General features: G+C 43.3%; 1 protein-coding gene across 1 annotated transcript; it reads left to right on the forward strand.

Annotated features, from left to right (window-relative positions):
• Positions 1–243: 243 nt before the first annotated feature.
• On the forward strand, positions 244–3,301 carry LOC310928532 (regulator of cell cycle RGCC). Its single transcript, XM_083891100.1, has 5 exons — positions 244–384; positions 1,200–1,364; positions 1,961–2,041; positions 2,666–2,728; positions 3,260–3,301. Exons 1-5 carry the CDS (start codon positions 363–365, stop codon positions 3,265–3,267), a joined length of 339 nt encoding a protein of 112 aa, XP_083747226.1. The 5' UTR covers positions 244–362; the 3' UTR covers positions 3,268–3,301.
• The last annotated feature ends 10,030 nt before the right edge of the window (positions 3,302–13,331 follow it).

Raw genomic sequence — 13,331 nt, forward strand, 5'->3', positions numbered from 1 at the left:
ATAAATCTCAGATGAACAGTCTACTAAAGTGGGGGGAAAATTAACTTTCAAAGTCCACACAGAGTTTCCCTTATTATTTGACAGCGTGATGAGAGGAAAACCTGAGCATGCGAGTTGCATAACGTCTTCTTGCTTTGCATTGCATCTCGTGTGTGTGTGTGTGCGTGTGGTTTTCCTTTTCAACCTTCCGCCCACCTTTTTTTTTTTTTTTTTTTTTTTTTTTTTTTTTTTTCCACTGACAGTAAAATGGGTGGCGCGACCCGCTACTTGAAGCGGGTGTGGAGGACTTTTTTAATGAAAGTGCAGTAGCGCAGCTCTGAACTCGGACACACAGCTGCGGCGTCTCATTTCACTGATCCACTATGTCCTCACATGTTTCCACAGGTGAGTCCACAGCTGAGCTCAGCTTTAGGTGATAATGATACAGTGTTGGTGTTTACAGACCTGTTAGACCACATGTTTAATCATTTCACTGAGGCTGGAACTTAGACTAAGAGTTTTTAGTTGTTTTTTTTCCTCTTGTTTTGTTTTTAACCATTTGTATTTCTCATGTTTTCCTTTTTGTTGGCAGTTGACAGTGTCTTGTTTTCTTGTAAACTACATTTTTACAGGTGATTGGTTGTCTAAATCTGAAAAAAAGGGTGTGTTGTTGATCCTTTACTGTTATTTTACAATTGCAGAATTGTGATTTATGTAATATTTTCTTATCTTCTTATCACAGTTTGCAAATCAGGAGTTTTTACACGGTAGTTTTATGCCCCATCTATCTATCTATCTATCTATCTATCTATCTATCTATCTATCTATCTATCTATCTATCTATCTATCTATCTATCTATCTATCTATTAGCACCCTATAGTCTGGCATATTTGAAGCACTTACTTATTTCTAGCTCTTGTTTCTACCCAAATGTTGAAATGCACTTCTTGTAAGTCGCTTTGGATAAAAGCGCCTGCTAAATGACATGTAATTTAATATCTATCTATCTATCTATCTATCTATCTATCTATCTATCTATCTATCTATCTATCTATCTATCTATCTATCTATCTATCTATCTATCTATCTATCTATCTATCTATCTATCTATCTATCTAAGCTCTTGTGGTCCATGTGCAGTAACCTCAGATGATCCTCACGTGGTTCCTTCACTGATGTAATGTGACTTCTGTTCCAACTGCTGTCACATTTTCCACAGACTTGGAGCTGGAGCTGGGTGAGCTGCTCCAGGAGTTCCAGGATGTGGTGGAGGAGCTGAAGGCGCCCTCGCAGAGCAAACTGCACGCTTACCAGCGCGTACTGCAGGAGGCCAAAAATCGCACGGTGCACGCGGACGACAGCGGGGTTGAGGACTCCGATTACAGTGAGTAAAGCTGTGATTATGAGGGAGGAAAGACGTTATTTACTGCACCGTTTGTTGGGTGAGAACGTCTGAAGCCCCCATGGGTTTCGGTTGAGCCCCTTTATCCGCCCCAAACAAGAGCCGCTTGACGCTTTTAATTTGCATGAAATTAATGTAACAAGAGGACACTTCCCTGCACACTTGTCATAAATGGGTATTTTGCTCATGACAATAGATGTGTACAAGAAAGAAGCGCGTTTACAGGAAATCCATCTTTTGTAATTGTCTGTATTTTTCTTGTTGCCGCTCTTTGTGCGTTTGTTGAAGGTTACGAGATGAAAGAAGGAAAGTGTGTTTCCCTGTTCCCATGCGTCGTCATTATTGAAAAATATTTTGGCCCCTAATGTTTGAACAGGCAAAAGCTGACACATGGGAGTCGCTAACAGAGAAGGTGTTTACCTTCACTTTATTGTCATCATGTGCCACCACTGCTTTGTGTGTCGAAATGACTGTCGTCGTCGTCGTTGTTATTGTGTGTTCATTTGCATCGGCTGGCCTTCGTGCCTGTCTTCTGGTTATTATCTCTGCTCACTCTCTCCTCATCTCCCCTCCTCCAGGCAGTGAAGCTTCTTTGGGAAACAGTTTGAACACCAGTGAGGAGGAGCTTCACACAGCAGGAGTAACGCTGGCACCGAAAGGTACTGGAGGCTTTCGTCAGCCTATTTCCATCCACATAGGCCTCGTTCTTACGGTGATCTCTATCGCTTGTGCTCAGATCAGTATCACAGCCACACAAAAATGCTTCACATTAGGCCGGCAGCTGTTTTGTTTTCACACAACAAAAACCCCTGCCGCCTTGTCTGTGACGTCCCAGCCCTCCCTTTTCTTTTCAATGTCTCTTGTGGGGCTGATTTGTGCTGATACATGGTGGCTCAGGTCTGCGTCCATGTATATGAATGGGAGCTGTTTTGTTGCATGCAAATTTACAGACTGTCCTTAAATCTCAAAGGACGAAAAACAGGAAGGTGACCGGGGGGCAGTGTGAGCCTGCTCACACATTTACAATAGAGATATTGTTGAAATCCATCACGCTGTGGAGTTTTTGTAGCTCTTAATCTCAGTTATTCAAAAAGAAGCCTGCTCGTCCAAGAGCGGTTTGGTTCATATGTAGTTCTGGGAACTCGGTTTGCTTTCAGCGTTTGGTCCAAAGGAAATATCACCTAACTTCGCTGCATTCCTCCACAAAAAAAAAAATGTTCCTTTCTATTTCACCCCCCTGATATTTTCCTCAAATACTATTTCTTTCTGTCCTCTTCCCGCAGCCAAGCTGGGAGACACGAGGGAACTTGAGAGTTTTATTGACATGTTGGACCGGGAACTTGCTGGTACGTATTTAAGAGAAACATATCACTCAATCTTTGTTTGATTTATTTTGCACCTAAGCCGACAAGCCTAAAGGATGCTGTGAGTAATAGTTGCACTGTTCCATGTGGAGTCCATGTATTGTCACACTCGTAGCCTCTTTGTTTTTGCCCTGTACCCCCTCCCTGTTTATCTCTCAGTATCTCTTGTGTGTAAACTCCCTGTCTGGGGACGCTGGTTGACTATCTATGCACTCTGTTATGTGATAACAGTCTACTTGACTACAAAAGCATCATGATGTTGCTATCAGCTCTAAAGCAGTGGGGCTTCAGAGGTTTATGTACATATTCATGCCCCCCCCCCCACACACACACGCACCTATGTTCAAAAACAAAACATGCATTCTCTTTTATCTGTGGTCTTAACACAGAGAGTATTAATGTTATGAATTAATTGGAGCATACTTGGGTGACTGCAAATATCCGTGTGCTTTTTCTCTTAATCTGACATCTGAATTTGTTGTGTTTTTTTTTCTGTTTCTCGCTCTCTTGCAGAGATGTGAAAAGAGAGGGATGGCGAACTACATACGAGGGGGGGGGGGGGGAAACAGGCCGGGAGCGACATGGCTTGGCTACTGCCGAGCAGACCGGCAGATCTACACCAGAGCAGATCTGAGGGAGCAAATACTCCCCTGGCTGCTTTGGGGAAAAAGGTTAACATCAGACATTAAAAGGGCACTCCATTCCAAAATGCAAGAGCACCCTGAAACCCTTGGTAACACCTCATCCAGCCGGCAGGATGATGTCCCTGCAGCATCGGATCCAAGCTTCCATCTGTCTGGGTGACTCGGAAAAAAAAACCTAGTTTGGAGTATAGAACACATGTTAATGCCACATTTCAAATTCCCATGTACAATGCAAGTAAATCCTCAGTGCCGTTTATAAAGGACGCTGATCTTTATGTTGTTCAGAATGACAGATGGCTTGTAAACAAATTTCACATCCAGGAGGTTCAGAACCGCTGTCAAATGTCACTTTTATACTGACCTCTCCAGTGTACAGTTTTTGTGAATATTCCTTTATTAATTATAAATTGTACAGATGAATGCACATATGAATAAAGCCACTTTTCTTGATTTGATGTAGTTCTATATTTTATTCTTTGCTGACACACAGAACAGAATGTAAGGCGGCTCCATGGTTCAGAGACACTGCTGACCTTATCCTCTATAGACAAAAACAATGTTGAAAGTTTTTCACAGAAAAAACAGCACCAACTGTGTTGGCCACACATTATCTCGTGTATGCTTGCACCTCCTCTATCCCCTGAACTTACTGCTGCCAGAGTCGCGCCACATGCCTCGGGAGCCTTTTACCCATTCTTCTTTGTTGCCGTGTTTCCTGTATGTGTGTTCTTGTTATGCTTTGGGTTTCACTTCTGCCAACTAAGATCAGGAAACACACATTTAACACGGAGACCATGTGAAGAAGGACTGAAAAGGAAATGCGTCAGTTGTGCTGCTGTGGGAAACAATGCTCGTTTAGACTATGGGCTGTAAATTCTTGCATGGGCTGACTGACTTTGTCATAAATTCAGGCTTTGAACTGGAAGAAAGAATTTTGTTTGCCTGCAGAGGAACATCTTAATGTTTACCTTACTTGACTTTCCCAGTCTGCTGTCATTTCAGCGTAGCGTTGGACAACCTCTTGTCATCCATTCCCCAGTGTCTCCTCCCTGTTGTCAAAGCAACACAGCTTAGAGAGACAGACTAGCAGCGATGTGAACGCTGTGGTTGTATACTGTGATTTTGTACTTGTGACGTGTGATTTTACACAGGGTGGGGAAAAATTGACATTGTGTGATTTATTTAAAAAAAAAAAAAAAAAAAAGTCTCCCACAGAATGGTAGCAGTTGTCAATTCACCATAAACACTACTTAGATACGCTCTATTCATTTTGACCCAACATTTTATTTTAAAATCTTACAGCACTTCAGTGAACAAAAGCTCAAAAAAATATGCCAGATTCTATTTATTATGAGGGGCAGGTAAGTATAGCAGTTAACTGAAAAAAAAAAAATTTCTGTTGCACATGTTTTGCACCACTGTCCCATTTGATTTAATTAGATGTCAGACTGACCTGACATGCGGTGTGCACTGATTTTGGAAATATGACTCGTTCTTCCTGTCTCGAGAAATGTGGTTTAAAAAGAGTACATGATGAGGTCTACTTGCTGATGATGAAAACTGATAACTGACGAGTTGTGTACAGTGTTTGCTTGACTGCTTTGCAGACATTAAATCAGCTTTAATGAAGACAAGACAGTGAAGTGGTGTCCCCAATGTCCCGCTGGCTCCGGATTCTCTGTTACAAGCCTGTGTGTAGAAGATTTTTTAAATGGATCTTCAGATTCATTCAGTAGTGAAATCCAGCTTTTGTCAATTGCAACTTTTAGCGAAGGTCAAGCCTTTTCTTTCTTTTAATGATTCTGAGAGGCTCATACATGCTTTCGTCTCCACCAGCCTGGATTATTGTAATACCCTCTATGTTGGTGTTAGTCAGGCTGCCCTCTCCCGCTTGCAGTTAGACTGGAACACGCAAGCAAGAGCATAGCACACCTGTGTTGGAAGAATCCATTTTAAAATCCTGCTTTTTATTCCAAAAGCTGTAAATGATCTCACCCCATATTATCACAGTGATCTTTTACAAGCATATTCACGTCACAATCACTGAGGTCTTCCCCCACATTAAACTTGCTTCCACTCTGCCTGTCTCGATTAAACACCCACTTCTTCTCCTTAGCGTTACCCGACCATGTATTAATTTTGGCAGTTTTAGTGATTTATGTATCTATGTATAGATAACACTTTACAATAAGTGTCCCTTAATTAACGTTACTTAATTAACGTTCCATTATTAAGCATTAATTAATTTAATAATATATTAACAATCATTATTAGGTATTACTTTAGCTAACATATTAGTTAATGCATTAATAAGCAGTTAATCAATGTTTACTACTCAAAATTAGTTAATAAATTATTTGTTTAATATTGTAATTAGTTATCATTATGTATTAACACATTAGTTAATAGTAAGCCGTTAATGTCTCTAGTAATCATATACTAATGGTGTTTATTTGGAGTGAATAAGCATCATGTAACAGCTAACTAATGCATCTACTAATCCTTCGCTATATGGTGTACATGTTACCTGGATGATCATTAATAAACAATTCATTTAGACCTTAATTAATCATTTACTAATGCTGTGCTGTGTATGTCATCGGGTAACCCTTACCTACGACATTAGTAACCTGACCTAACCCTTAATAAGTGCCTCATAAGCATGAATTAACCATAGTGTCATGCCTGTGTCTCCTTCTGTGTCTCTCTCTGCTTTATTTTGTAGTTCTCCTTCCTGTGTGTGCTTGTGTTTCCTCTCACTTACCTGCTGTCTCTGCTCACCCCCCTCCCTTCCCTGTTCTCTTGATGAGCCTCATCCCACCTGCATCTGATTTGCCACACCTGATTTCTGTTCTCCACTCACCTTCCTCCCTACTTAATCCTGCCCTTCCCAGTGTGTCTTTGTCAGATTGTCGCTCAAGTCTGTGTCGCGCTTCCCATGTGTTCTTCTATCTCCCTGCCCTGATTCCATGTGTTTTTTTTGGATTTATCTACCTGCCTGCCCACGTCTCCCCCGCTGGTTCACCCACTCCAGCCCCTCCTACGTCTGCTGCATCCATGCCTCTGCTCATCCGTCCTGCTCTCTTCTCTGGGGACACTGGGGACTGCCGCCCCAAGTGCAAGCTCTAGTTTGAGCTAAACTCTGCCACAACGATCCAGGGTGGCGTTCATTATTGCTCATCTGAGAGGCAGAGGCCTAGGTAACAGCGGAGTGGGACTGACAGGCGGACATATGCAACTCTGCCGACGCCTTCCTGGATGCCATCCAGAAGGTTTTTCACTACGTCGCTCCAAGTTGAGAAGCCGCCCGGTCCTTTATTAACCTGCGCCAGGGGTCGGAGAGAGTGGCAAACTTTGCGGTGCTCTTCGGGACACTGGCCATAGACAGTGGATGGAATGAGTCTGCTCTAATCGATGCTTGTCTCCTCGCCACTAACGAGAGCACTGGTGAGCCCCGCCTGCATCATTCCTAGTCCCTCACGACCTCTGCTGCTCCTAGTCCCTCACGACCTCTGCTGCTCATCACTCTATCGGTCGCCGCAGACCACAACCCTCATTGACTCTGGAGCCAACGCCAGCTTCATCTCCCTTGCTCTGTTGGAGGAATTGGGGCTGGAACTCCACACTCTGGCCTCTCAGATACAAGCCCACGACCTGGATGGAAGCTGCATCTGCAGTAAGTCGCATCCCTGTTCAACTCACCTTTGCCGATGGCTACACAAGCTCCTCGTCTTCCGTCTCCTCATCGCCTCGCTGCATCCTGTGGTTTTGGGACTCCCCCTGGCTCCAGCACTATCATCCACAAGTGAACTGGGTAAGGCGCACCATCACTCATTGGGGAAAGGGCTACAGCCAGGGGTGCTTCTCACCTTTTCTGTTTCTCTTCTTTCTGTCCCTAGGTCTCAGCTTGCTGCTGCAACAGCCCTCCCAGTTCCTACACCTTATTTAAACCACATCCCAGCTTGTTACCACGACCTCCAAGAGGACTTAAGTAAGTCCCGTTTTATGTCACTTGCACCTCACAGTCACTACGATTGTGCCATTGACCTACTGCCAGGTACCGTCCCCGAGAGTCTGTTTTCATTATTCAGACCTGAAACTGCAGCTATGAAGAAATACATCACTGAGTCCTTGGCCGCTGGTATTATTCGTTACTCGTCTTCCCCTGCGAGCAGGGTTTTTTTTTGTTGGCAGAAAAGATGGCTCTCTCTGGCCATGTATTTATTATAGAACACTTAATAAAAAAACGCTACCCGCTTCCCCTTATGAGTTCTGCTTTCGACCTCCTCAAAGGGGCAACTATTTTCACAAAATTGGATCTGGTGATGAATGGAAGATAGCGTTTAACACTCCTAGTTGGCACTATGAATATCTATGCCCTTTGGCCTTACCAACGCCACTGCTGTCTTCCAAACGTTTGTAAATTACGTTCTCCGGGATCTCCTAAATCAGTCTGTTTTTGTCTGTATAGACGATATCTTGATTTTTTTCCCCCTGATATCGCCACCCACCAAATTCACGTCTGCCAGGGGCTGAAGAGATTGTTGCGGCATCAGCTTTTTTCAAGGCGGAGAAGTGCGAGTTCCACATCCGCTCCGTCACCTTCTTGAAGTTCATTATCTGACCTGGTGAGGTTAGAGTGGACCCCGAGAAGGTGCGAGCGGTGCGGGACTGGCCTTCTCCCACCTCCCGAAAAGCCCTTCAGCGTTTTTTGGATTTTACTAATTTCTATAGATACATGTGTAATTTTAGTTCTGTTGCTACTCCCCTGCACTCCTTAACCTCTGCCTCGCAGCCCTTCTCCTGGAGCCCAGAATCTGAAGAAGCTTTCCAAGGCTTCAATGTACACTTCACCACTGCTCCCATCCTCCGCCAGCCGGACCCTCAAGCTCAGTTCCTGGTGGAGGTGGATGCCTCAGACTCTGGGATCGGGGGCCGTGCTCTCGCAGAGGTCAGGTACGGACCAGAATCTCCACCCCTGTTCCTTCCTCTCTAGGAAACTATCCAGCGCCGAACAGAACTCCCTCCCCCCGTGTCCTTGAGATCTATAAATATCTCTTTTGATGTGTAAACTGTGTAAAATGCTTTATGTGATTTCTTCAACTACATTTCAGTGGTTAAGTAATGCTTATTTATCACTGTTATGTGTTTCCTACGGGATATATGTTTACACTTTACAATAAGGGATCAAAAAGCATTCAGTAATGGTTAACTATGGTTAATTTTATGTATATGAGGCACTTATTAAGTGTTAAGTCAGGTTACTAAAGCTCAGTTCGTGGTGGAAGTGGACGCACCAGTTTTTTTTTTTTTGTTTACATTGTTCATATCCTGTCTATTTATATATTTTTGCATTGTAAAACACTTTGGTCAACATTTGGATTGGGAATGAAAATCGCAATTATTGAAACTATCAACCCGCAATACAAATTGAATTGGGCCTTGAATACTGACTCCTGAAGAATGAGCAAACTACAAGCAGCAGTCAACAAATCTTTATCTGCACCGCTTACAGCTGGTTGTGATTGATTCGATGCTAATACTCTGCTGTCGGGCGAGACACTGAACCAAAGATACAGCATCTTTGTGTTGATGTTCAAACGTAGCATGTGGCTTTTTGTGTAGTCTATTTGACAAGGACAGTGTTTGTCCATCTGCTTACAGTAATTACTCTTAAGACTCTGGTTTCAGGCAGTTAAAAGTAAAGAAAAAGTTTAGCCTTCTGGAAACAGAGATGTCGTAGTCCAGCAGTTTATTGAATCCTGATTGTTTTCTCCTTTAAAATCCCCAGACAGTTTGTTGATACAACCAGCCATCCATACCAGCGACCCTAGTGATATATTATGGAAAGACGTCTTGGGTGAACCTACTCTTTGTCATCATGTCAATGGCAGTGGCAAAAGGAAGGAAGGCTGGATATTTAAGTTACTGCCCCTGACTCCTCCATTAAATACACAAAAAGTTCTACTCTGGCCAAGAATTCAACCCTGCTGACCGGAGCAAGACCTTACGTGAGTCTGGGGGATACAGGGATAGAAGGGTACAGTATAGTTGCAACAAAAGGGCTCAAAATCTAAAATTACTGTCAACCAAAAAAGAATAATGGGAGCAGCATGACACCGAAAGGGAAAATAAGTTCAGACAATCGGGAAATACACAGGGGTGGTATAGAGTAACCTGTTCCTTTCCTGTGTTGTCTGTTCCACTCAGAGAAAGGCGAGGATGACTGATTGAGGCCACAGCTGTTCCCGGATAATAATACATTTTCTTATACACTTGATGGCGCTTCCCTTTAAATGAGAGACTCTTCCTGTTTTCAACGGCCGAAGGTGAGGAAGTGCAACTTCAACAACTCATGACGGTTACATGACGATGTCGCACAAATGAAACTGAAAGGCGTTTGATTAGGATTCCCACTTTGTGGTTTTTATATGCTTGAATTCTCAGAGGTGTTTAAGATCTGTATCCAGTCTGGTTCGTGACGTCGCTGCCACACTGCTCTAATCCAGGCTGTCATTCCATTATACATAACAAGTCACCAGAAGAAAAATAATGCTGTGCGAGTTTCATTAGATTGCTCTTCAAATGGATCAGACGTGATGTAGTGTTTCATATGGGAGCAACTCTCCGCTGTTTACCTGCTGATTACTCTGAGGCTGGTATTTGATTGGCAGCACACTAAAGTGAGAGGCTAGTATGTTTGCCAGTTGCCTTGTTTAGATAACAGTGTAAATGATGAATGAGCTGAGTTCATTAGCTGATAGATTAAAACGGAACGATGTTATGATGAGGCAGCGAATGGTCTGCAGCGATAAAGACCCAATAAATACCGTGTTGTGCTCCTCATCACCTATAGACACTGGAATAAATGTCGTGTGGACTTTGAAACCTCCGCACACAATGCAGGGTTTATTTTAAACTAGTTAGCGAGCTAATGAAGATGTAATTGAGTGTAGCAGAAACGAGACACTTGTTATTATCAGACAATGAGGAAATGAAGCAGCGATATGGCCTGTGCTGCGCGTCTATCATGGGTGAGATGAGTGCAGCATGCAGAGCACGCCGTTGTCTTGTCATCTGCCCGATGTGAGACCGTAGCAACGGCTCTCCCTTGAGAGCGCTCCACAAATGGTCCAGGCTAACAGCGCTCTCCCAAGGAATTAGCTTGCTCAGCCACCATACACACTCTCTCACTCACAGGGGTCGTACAAAAAAAAGTAAAAAAGGGTCCTATGTTCCCCTCTTTGTGGAAGCCTGGGTGTGGAGCTCCAGGGTAAAGGGTTAGGGTTAGGGTAAGGGTAAGGGTTAGGGGTTCGGGTAAGGGTTAGGGTAAGGAGTAGGGTCCTATGTCCCCCGGGTCCTTTTGGGTGAACAGCGGGGAACCTAGGACCCTTTTTTAGAGAAAGGGTCCTAGGTTCCCCGGTCTCATACAAAGCGGGGAACATAGGACCCTTTGGGTGAACAGCGGGGAACATAGGACCCTTTTTTAGAGAAAGGGTCCTATGTTCCCCGGTCACATACAAATCGGGGAACATAGGACCCGGGGAACATAGGACCCCGGTGAACATAGGACCCCGGGGAACATAGATAAGGTCCCCGCTCACACACACACACGGTGAATTGTCACACTGGCTGATGTTACATAACTGAGGTCAGAGCCTGGGCCCGGGATCAAGGACACACATCACTGACTTGTTATTCTTGCTGAACTCACAAAAGGCAGCGTTAGTCTGTCTGCACCCATAAAAAGACCGGGGCTCGCCTGGCGTACACTGTGAAATGATATCTCTCATATGACCTTTTTCTAAAGCCATGAGATATTCATGTAGGGCGGTAAATAATGTAAAACCATTTCTCTGATATTGTGACATAAGAGGACAGTAAACACTGATACGATCTGCGGCAGTGACTATAACAGTGTTATATAGCTCGAGAGCAGTGTGGTTCTCGGAATAGCAATGCCGTTGAAGGGTTAGACGCTAGTTGGTCCAATATATTTATGAGTTACCTTTACTGCTGACAGAGATTCACGATGATGTGATGTGACAAGCTGTCATGCCTGTGCCTGTTTGTCTCCTTTTGTGTCTTTCGCTGCTTTATTGTGTAGTTTTTGTAGTTGTGTGTGTTTCCTCCCTCTTACCTGCTGTCTCTGCTCACTCCCCCTCCCTTCCCTGTTCTCTTGATGAGCCTCATCCTGTTCACCTGCTTCTCATCTGCCACACCTGATTTCTGTTCTCCACTCACCTTCCTGCCTACTTAAGCCTGCCCTTCTCAGTGTGTCTTTGTCAGATTGTTACTTGAGTCTGTCTCGCGTCCCATGTGTTCATCAGTTTCCTTATTCCAGATTACATGTGTTTTTTGGGGGGGGAATTTATCTGCCTGTATTTCATTACTGCCTTTTTTGATCTGCGACCAGCCTGCCTGCCTGTGTCGTGACTTGTTTTGTTTTGTTTGACCACAGTCCTGAATATTGAATAAATCCTAAGTCTTTTTGAACTCTGAAACACTGCCTGCGCTTGGGTCCTTTGTGCAGCCTGATACTCGCACAGTGTGGACATTTCAGCGATGTGAATCAAGGTCTTTGCTTTACAATGAGTATCTCACGAGGTGCCATCGCTTAGTAACCACTAAATGCAGGTGCCACACACAGCTGACTCGGATTAGCAGATTAGACTGTTCACGGGTAAACACACAGTGAAGGCAAATATTCAGCTAAATTAGGAAATTATTGATTATGAGTCACAAGTCTTTTTTTTAACTTCCCTTTTTTTAACTTCCCTCTTTAATATCATCTTCTTCAGTGTGGTTGTATAACCGTGGTTTTTGTGCTGTTGTGCTATGTCTTGACTTCATTCATACTGCTGTTTTTTTTTTATTATAGCCATTACCACGACAGCCCTAATATTATGTATTTAGATTTTTCCTACTTTCAGTCCCTCATGTGGCACAAATTTTCAACTTCTTTCTAATCATTCAGACAGAAATAGAAACTGGAACTCATCTTCTCATCCATACCAGTTCTATGCAGCATGCCAGATTGGCTTCAGCTCAGGCAGAAGGCAGCAATCCCACAGCAATTTTTTTCCAGAAATTGCTTTCACTAGTTGTTTTTGTTTTTATTTTATTAACTTTTAATGACTTACAATATTGTCCTGCTATGTTTGACTGATGTATACATAACTTGTAGTACTGTTTGGTACTGCTTTTTTTTTTTTTTTTTTTTTTTACACACAAATTCAGTGAAAACATTTAAATACCTGATTTGGATTTTTGTAGTTACTCTTACGTAAACTTGAGCGTCCACGTATGCAGACATTTCCTGTTTTCCTCTCTGATTCCACAGACATTGTACAGAGGCAGGAAACCAGTGAAATGCCTTCACAAGGATTTAATTCCCAAAGAATGTGACTCACCCCGTCTTCCATGAACTTCAAATGAGCTATTACATCAGTGCTGAATGGGGATTTCTTGACACCATCTCACCCTTCCTCATCTAACTAAGAGAGGAAATGAACTTGAATGCGTCACTGAAACTCAAAACACAAAACATACCAAAGAGCTGAAATGTAGCTCCATTCTTGGGTTATGGAGAATAGCTGTATTTTAAATGATGTCCGATTTAAGCTATGGCTATAAATTGGACATTTGTGAAACCAGGGAGTAAAACAAGCTGTGAGAAGATGTGGATTTGCAAATGAAAGTGACAGCGAAACACAGTTTGAGCAAATGCCACGAGCTACCTGTAGGCAGGGAAACTGTGTTCTCTTATTGAAATGTTACACGTTAGTATGCTGTCAGTCACACAAGGAGTTCTCAGAGCATCTTCACTGCTGAGCAAATGTTTCACAATGTGTTCAGTGGAATGGATCAGAATCAAATGAGGACAACATTTAAGATCTACGCCAGGGGTGTCAAACTCATTTTCACTGAGGGCCACATCA

Source organism: Microchirus variegatus (genome assembly GCF_963457635.1).
Source record: "Microchirus variegatus genome assembly, chromosome: 6".
Taxonomy (NCBI): Eukaryota; Metazoa; Chordata; class Actinopteri; order Pleuronectiformes; family Soleidae; genus Microchirus; species Microchirus variegatus.

What these genes read in the sequence shown, in the direction of transcription:
- LOC310928532 (XM_083891100.1), top strand. Translation starts at nt 363, where the DNA reads ATGTCCTCACATGTTTCCACAG. An exon ending in GTCCTCACATGTTTCCACAG is followed by an intron (nt 385 to 1,199) that starts GTGAGTCCACAG and finishes CATTTTCCACAG; the next exon opens with ACTTGGAGCTGGAGCTGGGT. An exon ending in AGTAACGCTGGCACCGAAAG is followed by an intron (nt 2,042 to 2,665) that starts GTACTGGAGGCT and finishes CTCTTCCCGCAG; the next exon opens with CCAAGCTGGGAGACACGAGG.